General features: G+C 34.3%; 1 protein-coding gene across 1 annotated transcript; it reads right to left on the reverse strand.

Annotated features, from left to right (window-relative positions):
* Nucleotides 1-1,112: 1,112 nt before the first annotated feature.
* LOC139511384 (uncharacterized oxidoreductase TM_0325-like) lies at nt 1,113-14,753 on the reverse strand. Its single transcript, XM_071298075.1, has 9 exons — nt 14,602-14,753; nt 13,529-13,668; nt 11,834-11,926; nt 8,052-8,190; nt 7,332-7,372; nt 6,571-6,640; nt 5,103-5,139; nt 4,507-4,579; nt 1,113-1,303 (listed from the first exon to the last, which is right to left on the reverse strand). Exons 1-9 carry the CDS (start codon nt 14,636-14,638, stop codon nt 1,118-1,120), a joined length of 816 nt encoding a protein of 271 aa, XP_071154176.1. The 5' UTR covers nt 14,639-14,753; the 3' UTR covers nt 1,113-1,117.
* Between the last annotated feature and the right edge of the window lie 2,645 nt (nt 14,754-17,398).

Below are 17,398 nucleotides of genomic sequence, written 5' to 3' on the forward strand. Positions count from 1 at the left end.
GCTAAGTAGTTATCACTTTTGAATTGTCATGATCTATTATTGATTATTACATTTGTGAAAACTGCAGTTTATAAAATATCTTATCAAGTTTGAAACACTAATATAAGGTTTGTCTAACCCAAGATATATAAGCAGTATAAGGCAAAACTTTTGGGAATTTTCGTTTTGAATACTATTCACCTTTGTATTTGATTCGTATTTCAACTGTTTTAATTCAAATGGAACTGATGATTACTATGAACACGAGCTTCGCCAATGTACCAAAATATAAGCATGGTATCTTTGATGAGTGATTTCATTAAGTGTGAGGATTATTTTCTACGTTTTTGTTTTTTGTTAGGGTTTTATTTATTCCTAGTGCTGATGTGATGAGATGAACCCTTTCTTACTGAATTTTTAAACTTTATGTTCAAATATTCGTTGTTTTATGTGCTCTCAAACTACAGATTATTGTTCTGAAATGGTTCAGCTCTCACAATATAAAAATAAGGACAAGTTTTCACTAGAGACCAAAATGACGTAGATGTGAACAAATGTTAATTCCCACACAGCATTCCACAATGAAAAAAACAAAACCAGACATAACAAAGTGTTAAACGACTTGAATTGCTAAACAAACAGCCTGAATTTACAAAACAAACACGAGTAACACAGCATGATTTTGTATGTGCTGTCTAGGTCAGGAGCCTGTAATTCTGTGATTTATGGTTGTTTCTTACTGTCATAGTTGTTGTTCGTTTATTGTTAAGTTTTGTAAATTGCTTCATATTTAGTAATGCAGGGGCCTTTAACAGATTTTCATAGGGTATAGGGTTTGCTTATGATACGATGACCTATATGTGTTTACATCACCTTCCTCTTATCTCTGGTGGATAATCGGGTGATTGGCAGTCATACCAATATCTTCTTGTTTTTATATTGTTGGTTCGCGGTGCAATTTTACTTGTATTTACTCTCAGTATTTAAGTCTCCAAGTAGATATTGTATATCATAGTATTTTCTTTCAGAGAAGAATTATTTTCGTATATACCTATTGTTTTCGAAAAAAAACAATGGCGTTTTGCTCTTTCAAATTGTTGACGATTTAATGGCATACATCAGTCAATATAATACACAATTACACGTTTGATTTAACACTTGTTGTTACTCCAGCAGATATACAATGCCGTGCGCCATCAACATATAAAATCTGACCAGAAATGAACGACGCTTCATCGGAAGCCAAGAAAGAAATTGCTGATGCCACATCTTCTGGTACGCCTACTCTTCCTAGAGGGTGTTTTGCTGCTTGTGCAACTAAGAACTGAAATGAAAATATGTTGCAACTTAATATTTTGCATACTTTTTCTACCACTGAAGTCAAGAATAAACTTTCAGATAATTACAAAAAAGTTAGACGTACAAATATTCATGTAGATGAAACATTATCCAAAAAGGAGGAAACCAATTTCTCTGTTACCACATGTATTCTTTTCAAAAATTGAAGGTACACATTATGAATGTGAAGACTTCGAATAATATTTCTTCAAAATTTACTTTTATCAGGTTCTCTCAACCCCAAACAATCGAAAGGACTAGATGTACACATATATGAATACATGACGAACTACATAACTCATAATCCAAAAATATATAACCTTAGAGTAAAAAATAAAACACAAAACAGAATAGTTCAATCTCCAGCTTTGACTGATGAAGAATCATTTTAACTTTTCAAACAATTAAATAATTTATGAGATGAATATTAATGAAGTGTATAATTGAAGTTATACCAGTAACAAATCAGTGGGTACTTAACATATGGTATCGTCTGAGAACATATAGATTATCGATGGGTTTTTTTTTCAAACAAAAGGGCGTTTCTGAGATACAAACTCATAGAAAGTAGATAGCCGGGAGATGATATGCGGCCGAGAAACATCTTCGACTTTGAAAGACCAAAATTTATCTGTTTATCGCTATTGTGTAATGTTCATAATGACAACGATGTGCGTGCCTTTAGATTTTAGAAGCCAGTAGCATGATATGAAAAATTATCCAAAAAAGTCGTCAAAGGAAAAATACACAATATAGCGACTTAGCGTTTATACCATATATAAATTATAAATTGAACTTTTGGTACGAATTTGACAAAACATGCATGGCGTTAATATTGAGTCATTGATAAGGTCTTTGCATCGGAACTAAACACATTTATTCTAAAAACAGTTGTTGGCATGACACGGGTTATGTTCTTCTCATATATGTTATGATGGTATGATACTAAACCCCTAACGGGAAGGATTGTGCCTGATGTTCATATGATGAAATCATAATCTTTCAGTCAGTTTAGTTGAAGTCTGGAGCTGGCATGTCAGTTAACTGCTAGTAGTCTGTTGTTATTTATGTATTATTGTCATTTTGTTTATTTTCTTTGGTTACATCTTCTGACATCAGACTCGGATTTCTCTTGAACTGAATTTTAATGTGCATATTGTTATGCGTTTACTTTACTACATTGGTAAGAGGTATAGGGGGAGGGTTGAGATCTCACAAACATGTTTAACCCCGCCGCATTTTTGCGCCTGTCCCAAGTCAGGAGCCTCTGGCCTTTGTTAGTCTTGTATTATTTTAATTTTAGTTTCTTGTGTACAATTTGGAAATTAGTATGGCGTTCATTATCACTGGACTAGTATATATTTGTTTAGGGGCCAGCTGAAGGACGCTTCCGGGTGCGGGAATTTCTCGCTACATTGAAGACCTGTTGGTGACCCTCTGCTGTTGTTTTTTATTTGGGCGGGTTGTTGTCTCTTTGACACATTCCCCATTTCCATTCTCAATTTTATGTGTCATTCATACAATTAATATCGTTGGAGATCGGAGATTGGAGATTTTCGAATGACAAGATAACTGTAACACCAAGTTTTGACACAATATAAATTAAAATCAGATGCTCCGCAGGGCGCAGCTTTACACGACCGCAGAGTTCGAACCCTGAACAGTTGGGGCATGTATGGACACAACATTCAACCTTGATACAGCTCTGAATTTGGATTGTGATTAAATAGTTGACACAACATAGGTTTCTGACACAGAATGAATGTGGTCTAATAACTTAAACTCAAAAACTTAAATATTTTATATAGGACATTTACCTATTATGGAACCCCAAGAATTCAATTTTTGATGAAATCAACTAAAGTTCAATTTTGGACCCTTTAGACCTCAATGTGGACCAATTTGATAACCAGGTCAAAATATCAAAAATCTAAATACATGGTTAGATTCAGCATATATCAAAGAGCCCCATATATTCAATTTTTGTTGAAATCAAACACAGTTTCAATTTAGACCCTGATTGGGCCCAACTTCAAAACTGGGCCTATAATCAAAAATCTAAATACATGTTTAGATTCAGAATATCAAAGAACCCCAAGGATTCAATTTTTGTTCATATCAAACAAAGTTTAATTTTGGACCCCATAATCAAAAGTCTAAGTACATATTAAGATTCAGCATATCAAAGAACCCCAAGAATTCAATTTTTGTTGAAATCAAACAAAGTTAAATTCTGGACCCCGATTTGGACCAACTTGAAAACTGGGCCCATAATCAAAAATCTAAGTACATCTTTAGATTAATCATATCAAAGAACCCCAAGAATTGATTTTTTATTAAAATCAAACTAAGATTAGTTTTGGACCCTTTGGACGTTAATGTAGACCAATACGAAAACGGTTCCAAAAATTAAAAATCTACATACACAGTTAGATTCGGCATATCAAAGAACCCCAATAATTCAATTTTTGATGAAATCAAACAAAGTTTAATTTTGGACCCTTTGGGCCCCTAATTCATAAACTGTTAGGACCAAAACTCCCAAAATCAATCCCAACCTTCTTTTTATGGTCATAAACCTTGTGTTCAAATTTCATAGATTTCTATTCACTTATACTTAAGTTATTGTGCGAAAACCAAGAAAAATGCCTATATTGGTCCCTTTTTGGCCCCTAATTCCTAAACTGTTGGAACCAAAACTTCCAAAATCAATCCGAACCTTCCTTTTGTGGTCATAAACATTGTGTTAAAATTATATAGATTTAAAGCCAAGGCAAATGCTTATTTGGGCCCTTTTTGGAACCTTATTCTTATACTGTTGGGACCAAAACTCCCAAAATCAATCCCAACCTTCTTTTTGTGGTCGTAAACTTTATGTTAAAATTTCATAGATTTTTGTTTACTTATACTTACGATATTGTGCGAAAACCAAGAAACATGCTTATTTGGGTCCTTTTTGAACCTTAATTCCTAAACTGTTGGGACCAAAACTCCCAAAATCAATCCCAACCTTCCTTTTCTGGTCATAAACATTGTGATTAAATTTCATAGATTTCTATTTACTTATACCAAAGTTATAGTTCGAAAACCAAATGTCTTCGGATGACGACGACGACACCAACGTCATACCAATATACGACCACAATGTTTTCAATTTTTGCGGTCGTATAAAAATCTGAATAAAGGTACCTTTTGATAGTCTTCATCAGAATGATATCCTCTTTCTCCACGTCTAGCTATCTTCGACACTATTGTACCTGGACTAAATAGAAAACACAATTTAACAAATCAGTCACCTCTTTAGTAAAAGAGGGACGAAAAATACTAGAGGAACATTCAAACTCATAGATCGAAAATAAACTAGTAACGCCCAGCTAAAAAAGAAAAAAAACCAGAAAGACAGACAGACAGACAAATAATAGTACACAAGCCACAACATAGAAAACTAAAGACTAAGCAACACAAACCCAACAAAAAACTGGTGGTGATCTCAGGTTAGTCCATAACGCTGATCAAGCCCTAGCGAGAGAGAGAGAGAGAGAAACAACAACAATTAAAACACCAACAATACTGTGACCTACCGAATAAGAGTTATAATCAGGTTTGTACTTACACGAGTAACACGACGAGTACCACATGTGGAGCAGGTTCTGTTTACCTATCCGGAGCAACTGAGATTAGCAGAAAGAACATGTGTGTATGATGCTTTTCAATAGATTGTTAAACAATCGAATCTTGCTGCCGTGTTTTTTTTTAAAAAGATACCAATTAAAAAATTAACTTACTTTACAGAGTTTACTCTGACACCAAATGGAGCCAATTCTGAAATGATCATAACAAAGCATCTTAATTATATATATATTTGATAAATCTCTTAATGTTCATATCTATAAAAGTGCAAGGGAATACAAACATTCAAAAATCTTTGTTAAGCAGTTTTTGCATCAAAAGTGAAATAACAAAAATACCGAACTCCGAGGAAAATTCCTAATCAAATGGCAAAAGATCAAACGCATCAAACGAACTGAAACGTTCCTGACTTGGTACAGACATTTTTCTGATGTAATAATGATTGATTAAGCCTGTTTTTTTACTCACTTGATGGAATATGTTCGTTGTTATTCTACAGTTTGCATGTTGACTATACTCAGTGGTGAGCGTTCTTGCGTGTTACTGCTGTCTTTCTGTTATGTGGTGTTGTCATTTAAACGATGTTTGTTAACATTGTCATAAAGCACGAGTTTTGGCTAGCCATTAAACAAGGTTTAAATCCATCATTTTTGTCTTAAAATGTGCTGTATCAAGAATATGGTAGTTGTTTTCAATTTTCAATAATTCGTTTCTGTGTGTGTTGGCGTTTGTTTTTTGTTGCACTTAAGTGTTTCTACTGTTCCTTAGTTTTCCTCTTATAGTTGATGTGTTTTCCTCGATTTTTGTCTAACTCGATTTTTTTTTCTCTAAATCGATTTATGACTTTTAAACACCGGTATACTACTGTTGTCTTTTGATTATGACAGTCGGATTAAATTCCATGATATTGATAACAACGTATGAACAAAACAAACAGACATAAGAGAGGAAATCCTGATATGAAACACACGTGAATGAATAAGTCATCAATTTAAATGAAATATGAAGTTTATGTATATATATATATACCCAATATGACGATCAAGTCTAACGCAGTTACATAAACATAGAATTTTGGATTGAATAAAGTATATAAAATATCATAACAGCATTATCATGACAGTTGTTCCCAAAATAACATCAACTGTCTATGATCATCAACTCTTAACATGGGCAGAAGATATTAATCTGGGATTTGGATGCACTGGGTATTGATTAACTCATCATATCCGAAAGGTTTTTTTGTTAGTGCATTAATGGCAGTTTTAAATGTCCTGCTGTTTACAAAATGAAATCACATTGATAAATAGAAGTTGTTTTATATCAAACAAAGGGCACCCCACCTTCTACAATTTAATTCATTTCAGTTACATTGGAAAACAGGAAATGTAAGTTGATCTGAGCTTTAATGTCGCATTTTAAAAGGAAAGTGTACTAAAACCATGGTTGTATAAAAACTGCGGCTAATTCAACAACCGCACAATCCCAAACCAAATGCTGATGATCCCTGTAATATTGCCCTCTTTTTCAAAGTGTCCGTTTCATCTGAAACGTGCTTAGAACATATCTAACGAAAGTTGTTCAAATACCTTAAAGGCCTCAAAAGCTATAAATTATACTGACCTAAGGCAAGACATTGTGTAAACATATCAATAGCTGCTTTACTCATACAATACACAGGTAACTCTCCCATCTGTAAAGATGAGGTATAAATACTCATTCAAACCATCAACATGATATACACATGCTTCACCTCTACACTCTATTCAAATGTAAAATATTTTACAAACTAGACAACCTTAACATAATTTTGATAGATTTTCGTTATGATTTACTGGAAAAAAAGGAAAATATTTATCAATTTCAAATTAAGTTTTGATTTTTTTTTTTTGGCTCAATGTACGTATTTGCGAGAAATATTGAATCCATTATTTTTCGTAGACATTAAACCATAGGGACGATCTTTATTTTGTGGATAAAAAAGAAACTTTATTGATACACAGTGGTGTTATTTAGTTTTATCGACTTCTGTTAAACAAAGACAAACGCGTGAATAGATTCTTGTTTTATATGTATTCCACAAAATAGTATGAAATGTGATATCCAGTTTAATTGTCTCCATAAATTGAACTTGTTTGTTCGCAGGTATTTGGCAAAATCACAGATATATGTTCGTCGAGCACCTCATACATTTTGGACACATGATATAGAAAAAAGTAAAATACCAAAAATACCAATGTCCGAGAAAACTTCAAAACGGGACGTCCTTTATCAAATGGCAAAATCAAAAGCTCGAACACATCAAACGAATTGAAAACAACGAAATTGAACTAACCGGTCTGACACCACCTTAACTTGCCACATATTACAGGAGTTGAACTTACCGGTCTACCGCCACAAATACTTGAAACAAATACAATATTTCCTGTAGAAAGAAGGAAGAAATAATAGTCAACTGTGAAAACAAAAGTTCAAACAAGTGCATGTTAACTAAAATTTCAATGCATTTGCCCCTTTCCATTTGCTTGAAATATAGCCATTTGTGTCATTTTGGTCTTTTGTGGATAGTTGTCTCATTGGCAATCATACCACATCTTCTTTTTTATATGATAGTGTTGTATTTGTTTAATATCTATTAGTTGCGGGTTGACATAATAATTAGCTTCTAGCCAAGACGAAAACATTGTCAGTGCGGGAGAAAACTTAATACAAAAGTGATATAGGAATGCCCATTTTTTGTTCAGTTCAGGAAAGTGTCAAAATGTGTGTAACATATTACTCAAACATTGGAATTGACAATTATGTACTGTCTATAGAGACAAATTCAAAGAGACAAACATCTGTTTTTGACCTATACTTTAACTGTGAAGGTCAACTTAATATAAACTATCGTTACTATAGTAACTATACACATTCCTCAATTAGAGTTAGAAGAAAACACTCCGACTTAGTATCTTAATTGCAGGTAAGAACAACAAGTTCTAAACATTATTGTCAGTTCTTATCAAATATTATACTTGTAATTGCTAAATGTCAAAATTATTTTCATATCGTTAGTGTAGATCCTTGGTTAGAACGACTATAACCTTATTTTAAGTAACTACCTTTTGTTTGTTTTATATATTCCATGGCGGCTTTAGTTAGCATGAATTGTGCCTTGACATTTGTGTCAAACATTTCATCATACTCTTCATCTGATGTATCACCGGTTTTCAGGTAATGCACCATTCCTGCATTATTAACCTAATTTAAAATCACACATAAATAACATTAAATCGCAAAAAAGTTTAATAAGAACCTTTAGGTGCCATCCATTCATCTTTTGTGATGGACGAGGATTTTTTCTGGAGACATACTCGTTTGTCAACTTTAATCAAAACCCTTGTTTTCCATACTAAACAGAAACACATTTTTTTTTATCAATCTTATTTTTATTTTAACATTTTTTTTAATTTCAATAATGACAAAATACGTTTTTTACTTCCCTACTGTTCTGAAACAAATTGTTATAATTACTAACAATCTAGAGACAAACAATTTATCTTAAAAAACATGCCACACAAACGAAAAATGTTCTGTAACTTATTATTTATAAAGACAGATAATGTTTAACTGCTCCTACATTAAAATAATTATGACAAACCTAGCAAGAAATTTGACAAAACTAATAATATTCCTGTTACATGTCTTACTAATTTGATCCAAATATATTTAAACCGTTCATTTGCATATTTTCTAGACAATGGAAGTATTTCAAATTATATTCCAGTCAATGTGGTTAAATGGTCAAAAGGTTACATCCTAGATGGTGAATGATGCCAAAGGGAGGAAAAAGATCAAGGAATTCAGTTTTTGAAGTAAAATCTTTAACTCAGGGTCAAAAAAGAGGGACGAAAGATACCAGAGAGACAGTCAAATGTTTAAGGCACTTTCACGACAACAACACTTTAAAACAATTTTGTGACTTCTGTCAACACAGGGGGTTTACATGCATCATACATGTCTTTTTTTTTTTTTTATTAAAACACAGATGATTAACCAATCTAAATGTAAAAAGCTTTCTTGTAATATTTGCAAAAATCTGAGACACAATATAAAAGTTATACAGAGCAAAAATGATCAGCAATAAAAGATCAACAAAAAACATTGGTTTGTTATGAATCATATCCAAGTTTAAAGTATTGGAGAGACGCCATTGTTACAGATACATATCGATTAATATAATCAATGTATGCTCTTTAGAATTAAAAATTTGAATTGATAGAGGGGCGAAAGATACCAGAGGAATAGTTAAACTTATAAATCGGAAATAAACTGACAACATCATGGCTAAAATGAAAAATACAAACAGACAAATAATAGTACACAAGAAACAACATAGAAAACTAAAGACTGAGCAACACGAACCCCACCAAAACATGGGGTGATCTCAGGTGCTCCGGAAGTGTAAGTAGATCCTGCTCCATATGTAGCACCCGTCTTGTTGCTCAAGTTATTACAAATCCGGTAAATAGTCTAATACGGTAGGTCACATTCATGAAAAGGGTAGGGGTTGAAACATATCCGATATTATCTGTTAAACGGTTATCCAATAACGGTCAACCAACTCGTGATGGCGTCTGTTCAGTTTTACATTTAACAGTTTGTTTAATATTCTTGTCTTCATGCTGTTTCGATGACTGGTCTTACCTGTGAGAATACACTCTCCACCTCTTCTGTACTAAGTGGAAGTGTGGTGGCCACAATTAGAAGTATATATACCAAGTGATACATGTCCTGTGACTGTAGAGTTGTGAAGAAGTTGTAGTAGTTTTGTTATTGTCCTCTCCTGTGCTGTCAGGGTGTCAGAGTTTCAGGGTGTTTAGTAGTTGAATGAAGTCTTGTTATTGTGTCTGTAGTTCTTCTGCCCCATGGAGAAGTGGTGTGATTGTCATGTTGAACATGTCATTGAACCCATAAAGTGTTTGGAGTCCACCAGGTAACTGTAACACTCAAATCAAGGACTAAAAGCTGGTGAATGATGTCTCTGTTAACAAATCTGTCTTGAATGTTGTTGATCAATTTGGTCAGGAATGGTTCATTTACTTTTGTGTTGAACCAGAGCTTGATGATGTTGTTAGTTGTAAATCTGATGACATCTATGAGTACTTTTAAAGCTGCCATGGCACATCTTGAGTTTGTCTGATTTCGAGCATCCTGATGGTTTTGTCTACTGTAGTTTTAACCACGCCAATGTTCACATCTATACGTTGAAATACCAGTGATAGGGTAGATACGTGTGGTAGAGTGTCTGCAAGTAGCAACAAGGATCTCAGTGTAGTTTGGTCTTTAAGGCTTTTCAGGATGCCATTACCAACTGGGTCAGTGCTGATTTCTGATGTCCCTAGGGTGCTAAAAGATGCTGATGTATTTGTTCGGTTTGGTTGATGTATCCGGAACAGACTGCTCGATGTTTAATAGATCGGTTGTCGGATACGTTATCTGCCATTAAAGAAAAAACATGGAATTGATTTTACGTTGTTTGTAACCGTGTCGGGGACTTGCTTACTTAGAAGGTTAACTATTTCATAAAAAAGAATGGCAAACGTAGATACAAGTATCTTGTCTTAGAGAGGGATAAATTCTTCTATGTAATGATTCACTTTGATTCAAACAAAACATTCTCAACAGATTGTCGACCCTCTTCTTGCCGACTTGTTTCTTTATTATTATGATGCTGACTACATACAGGAACTTCTTAGGAATAAAGTTATCCTTTCACTTTACGTTCCGCTATATAGACGATAGTCTCTCACTAAATAATTCAAAAATTGTTGACTATGTTGAACACATCTACCCCATCGAACTAGAGATACCGGTAAAGGATACTACATATACAGCCTCATATCTTGACTTGCATCTAGAAATTGACACTGAGGGTCGGTTGAAAACAAAACTTTACGACAAAAGAGATGAGTTCAGCTTCCCAATTGTGAACTTTCCATTTCTATGTAGCAACATTCCAACAGCACCTGCATACGGAGTATATATCTCCCAATTGATACGATATTCCTGGGCTTGTATTTCCTATCATGATTTCTTTGATAGAGGGTTGCTGCTCACAAGGACACTATTAAACCAAGCGTTCCAAATGGTGAAGATTAAATACTCCCTTCGTAAATTTTACGGATGCCATCAGGAGTTGGTTGACCGTTATGGAATAACCGTTTCGCAGATGATATCGGATATGTTCCTTATGTCGTAACTACAATCCCCTTCCCTTTTCACGAATGTGACTACTAGACTACCAAATTAAGCTATTTACCTGATTTGTAATAACATAAGCAACACGACGGGTGCCACATGTGAAGCAGGATCTGCTTACCCTTCCACCTGAGATCACCCCCAGTTTTTGGTGGGGTGTTCGTGTTGCTTAGTCCTTAGTTTTCTATGTTGTGTCTTGTGTATACTTATTTGTCTTTTTGTGTTTATCGTTTTTAGCCATGGCGTTTTCGGTTTATTTTCTATCTACAAGTTTGACTGTCCCTTTAGTGCCTTCGTTCCTCCTTTAAGTAGCTCGTGTACTATTTCCCAACTTGAGTATGTGACATTCTTTGTTAACCCTAAGTTTGGCAAGTTGGTAGCACAAAGTTCAATGCAAAGATTTATCATGCTGTAGAAGTGGTTAAATGACAAGTTTTTGTTTATTAAGTAGTGCATAACTTTGAGTGCATCAACAATGGTTTCTGGGCAGAAGACGTAATATTGTTGGACATGTCGTTAACAGTCGGATTGAAAGAGTGAATGTTAGTGACTGCTTACTGTATTGCTGCACTATGTCTCTGTCAAGTAACGTTGGAAAACTCATTTGTTAAATGTAATTGATATAAAAAAAAAATGAACTTACAAGTACATCTATTTTTCCGTATTTCTCTAAAGCACCAGATAATATTTTTGACTGAACAGTTTTATCTGTAATATCTCCGACGACCAAACCAATCTGGAAATAATAAAATAATCTGAGTACAATTGTTATAACACAGTATATGCTTTTATTCATTTTTTATACTTTTTACTGAAATATTTACAAAACAGTTCTATACTGTAACTTTATATATATAAAATATAACTTTTACATTTTGAAGATCATTTGCTCTTCAACTTCATACTTTATTTGGCCTTTTTAACATTTTTTGATTCGAGCGTCACTGGTGAGTCTTTTGTAGACGAAACGCGAGTCTGGCGTAATATAAAATTTTAATCCTGGTATCTATGATGAGTTTATTGGCTTTGATTTTAATAATTTCTGTTGGAAGGGATATTTTTACTATAAACTGCATATATCCATTGAAAGAAATACATGTCAGTTTTATCCATCCGATAATTTTTAACTTATTTAGTGGTAAATAATGTATAATTTACACCCAAAGAATTGAATAGGGTCACACAATCTTCGGCGATTAGCTTTTAATTTTGACTTGCAAATGGATAATAATACATGCAATTTTACAAATAAATGTAGGTTGAACTTGATGAGTTCATTCGCATAAGTTAACAAACATTTTAAACCATGTTGCTCACGTCCTTATATATTTCAAGTGAAAAGATAACACTACATGATAATGTTTTTCAACATTCATTCATCAGTCACGTCTCAGTCATTACAGCTGAACGGACGTGCTGGGCCAGCTCTCCTTTACCCGCTATCTTCGATGAGGGTTTACAGTTAGATGATCAACGAATTACTACTTTAGATGGCAGTAACCAATCCAACGCCGTACAAGTAAACGCAATGGTTGGGCCGTCTCCCGCGTTAACATGCACTCCAAAACCATTGTATCATGAGGAGTGTTATGCCGATTAACGTCCGAGGGTTGTATCCTAGGTGTTGGGTGATTGACCCTCATTTCACTGCCTCACGGCTTTGGTCCTTATAACGCTTCCTGTCATCTTTAGAACTACGTCCACGACTCATCTACCGGTACTCCATCATCGAGGGTAGCGGGCTGCCACGCTGACCCAACTGGCCCTGAAAGCAGCCGTTGTGAAGAATGTAACACCAAAGTAGTAAAAAACCAAACCAAAACAACTCACAAAACCAAGATGGCGACCTCCAAAATGGCGACCACCACTCGTTCCTGACCGATGGCAAAAAATATTGAAACGCTCACCAAACGCCTTCGGGCACCGAGCCGACCGTGCGAGGGCTGTATGGCCGGTCAAGGTCGTTAAACACTTCCATTGGATAATGTTTTTACATATTTTTTTTTCCATTAAAAGTATTTAGCCAAAAAACGTGTCAAATATGTAAAGAGTTCTTATTTCCTACTGACTAAAATCCCTAGTAAAAAACATATGGAAAATTCCCAGACTAATTCGATTATAGCAGGGACGCATTTTCACTAAGGGTGTTTCTGGGAATTTATGGATCTGGGCTGTAGAGGGAATTGATTTAAAAAAGTAAGAAACCAACGCATAACCAACCGCTCGATATCACCATACTATAACCCTAAAAACCGGACTTCATTTGTCAAAAATCCATGTCGGTGAATGAGATGCTATGTTTTGGAGGTCTGACTCTTATCATGTTTTCAAAACTTACATTTTCATCAGGTAACCCTAACTGCACACATTGGTCTTTTGTCTTTTGTAAATTATCGCTATTTCGACCAGTAAGAAATAGTTTAGCCCCGAATTTAGCGAAGTGTAGCGCTGTCCCTTCCCCAATGCCTGCACTAGCACCTACAAAAAATACACGTATGTAAATATTACTAGTACATCTAGAAAAATTAAAAGGGGACTGATTAAGACTAAATAATCTGATTCTATAAACTATTGACCAGACACCGATATCTTGACGATAATCATGATGTTCTCGCATGGGTTGAAGACCCATTGGTGGCCATGGACTGTTTTCTGCTCTTTCGTGGAGTTGTTGTCTGTTTTACACATTCCTCATTTCGATTCTCAATTTTAGATTCCGGAAATCTCCAGAGAAGGATGAGATTATAATACTTTTATTTGTTTTAATTACCATTTAATTCAACTTTCAAGTAACCTGAAGAAAATTTATTGACTTTTACCAGAAAGGCTAAAGATAAGGTACATGGTATGGACAAACAAAGGATTGCTTTAGTCTTTAAGGCTATGATTTTGTATTATAACTTGACGGATACTTCGAACCATATTCTACATTTACGAAAAAATAATATTTTTATTTGATCATATATCCAGATAGACTTTGCTGAATTTATTCAAACCCTTCTAGATGTGACATATTCATATTTGTTGTATATAATAATAATAATAAGCGAAAAGTTGAAACACTTTGTCAACATTGGCGTTCCATATATATGTATTAATGAACTTCAATCATCCTCGGTAGAAGATAGAACCTCAGTTGAAAAATACAATTTATAAATACCCTTCAGATGACTATTTTACATATAAAATAAATAAATATTTTGTTTTGGTACCACTTTTATTATTATCGTTATGTTGGTGCTGTTGTTATTGGTGTTTATCTTTTATAAAACTCTCCCTGATTTTTCTGTAATTTTTTCCCAGGACTGTGTTATACGAAGATAATTTGCCATGTACACATACAGTGCTTCACTGTACTGCAACACATGCAGTGTTTTGCACTAATTATACTATTGATATTAGATATCATACCTGTGATTACTATGACTTTTTGTTTCCAGTTCGTCATGGTGAAATAACTGAGAACTGACGACAATTTTTATATCAACGAAGTGATACTGATAACATAACCGGTGTTAGTATAATTTGAATCTAGGTCATTTAAACCCGGACTCAGTTTGATAAAGTTAATTTGTTCACACCATGTCAATTTTATACGCCCGTTTACGGGATGTATTGTGGTACGTTGTCCGTCTGTCCGTCCGTCCGTCGTCAACATGTCGAACATTAACTAAGAAACGCTTTTACCAATTTGCATAAAACTTTGGTAGTTGTTTATATATGTTGACGTGAGCTCCCTTTCGTTTTTCAAAATTTTAGATTTTATGTTTCCGATTTACAAGGTTTTATTCAGAAAAAAGTGTTTTTTTTTCCAGTTTTCGGACAATAACTCAAAAATGCTTTCAGCAGTTCTCATGAAATTTTGATACGTAACCCTGAAGTCAAAATATTTTTTTTCTACTGTCTGTTTGCTGTTCTTACTAGGCCACACCACTTCCAAGAAACATGATATCCTTCCATTTTCCTGGATTAGATCCCCAAAAAGATGCAAGATTTTTAAAAATCTATATATATATGTTTCAATTCAGCATAAACTTTTATATATAAACATAAACGACAATTTTTTTAATTGAGTAGTGGTATTAACCACTGGCATTTGTGAATTCCTAGAAATTCTACAGAACTTCTGGACAATTTTAAATCTTGGTCTATTTCTGAAACTAATTCTAACATACTTTTGATTTTTTAACCCTGTATGCTTACATTCTCCATGTGAAATTATAAAATTGTTTTGTGTAAACATTGAACGACAAAATTTCTGACGTCAGACACGCGAAGCAGTGAATGTGTTTTTAATTTGATAGATGCTTTTGTGCTTTTTTGTAAAATTGTTTTAAGATTGTAACACAGGGATGACTGCTTTCAGGGGCGGGTCCAGGATTTTGGAAAGGGGGGGGGGGCGAAGTTTTTAAAAATTCACCGAGCGTAGCGAGGCGAAACATTTTTGGGACCTGTTTTTAGCCTTAAAAAAAACATAAAATAAGACTAAGTGTAAAATACACTTTTTAAACGGTTTCTGACGTGGGGCATGTATATTTTATAGTTGCTGTAAAGTGTAAGGGTAGGACATTTTTGATGCTTTATTCTCCCTGAGACTATAGTAGTATCAGATTCTCCCTGTTAACTGTCTATCATAAAATGATAGTATAGATTCAAAGCTATGTACTGATATATTTGATTTGAGACTTGTCAGTAATAAATAGACCTGGGCAATTCTCGTTTGTTGTATGTTAAGTTAGCACAACCTCGTTAGATTTCTTGTTGTAAACAAGATATACGCCGGGCTATTCGATGGAATACAATACGACCGACACGAGTTAAAACAGATGAACACGCAATTTTATTCAAGTGTTTGGTTGATATGTTTCACCAAACATAATGAAGGGAAGTGAGGATTCCAAATCAACAAAAGGCTACGAATGAGTCTGAAATGACAACGAATTAATGAACGACGGTCGAGAAAAAAAGACATAAAGGCCACACCCAGCAGGCAGGTTGCAGTCTGGCCTTGAGAAAAAAAGTTAATATATCAGTTCGGCGAAACAAGCATTCAGGTCAGACATTCAAACCTCCGGTCCCCCCAAAAATACGCCCGCTTTATATTCATCATGTTCATTTAATGCTAAATGATTCTGTTGGAAATTTTCTTTTCTAATAGCAAAAATCAGAGTCAGATTTTGTTCACTCATATATCTCAGACGGACCCCTTAAATCAAATGTTTCGTACCTTAGACTTAAAATATATTTAGAGCTTATACTGAGTGGGGATCATTATTCAGCTACATGTATGTTATTTTAGACCACGTGAAAACTTCGACTCATCCGAAATTTCGAGTCAACCGAGTTCGATACAACGAGAGTAGAATAGGCTGGGGTGTTTGGGGTGAAACATGCTTAATCCTGTGTCACTTTGAAGGTGTCATGATTGTCAGTCTCAGCTTAAGCAATGTGTTACTGTAATTTGAATTCCAAAATGACTGAGTGACGTCTTTTCGACTCACTCGTCAACTCCACCTTAGCGAATCACATGACTTTGACATGATAAGTAAATACCAGCGAAAAATATCTTAATAAATAAAGAATTGTCACATGAAAATTAAAGACACGGGAAATGGCAAAATTCACGAAGTCTAGTCTGATTAATCATATGCATTTTACAAACAAAAAAAAAAGTCTGAGCAAAAGGGGAGGGGCGGCGTACGCCCTCTACGCCCCCCTCTGGATCCGCCACTGGGTGTACCCATATTTTGACTATTTTATTTATTATTTCTGTTTTGATGAACTTTAAATTTGATGAGACTGTCGTAAAAGTGAGAGGTTTAACGTTATACAACCAGGTTTAATCCACCATTTTCTACATTTGAAAATGCCTGTACCAAGTCAGGAATATGGCAGTTGGTGTCCATTCGTTTTGTGTGTTTTGTCTATGTGATTAGGGACTTTCCGATTGAATTTTCCTCGGAGTTCATAATTTTTGTTATTTTACTTTTTAATTAAACAGAAAAAAATAGAACCCAGAAAAAAATCTGAAAAAATGGACTATTTCATTTCCCTCCATGTTGAAACTGGAGTTGTAATACAAGACTGATACCCAAAGGTAAATTCTCCAATTTTGTAAAGAGGGATTTCATTGTTTTCCCTAGAGAAATATAAGCCCTTGCATGACCAAATTCGTATGTCTGTTGCTGTTTTTCCATTTAAATGATAG

Source organism: Mytilus edulis, chromosome 2 (genome assembly GCF_963676685.1).
Source record: "Mytilus edulis chromosome 2, xbMytEdul2.2, whole genome shotgun sequence".
NCBI lineage: Eukaryota > Metazoa > Mollusca > Bivalvia > Mytilida > Mytilidae > Mytilus > Mytilus edulis.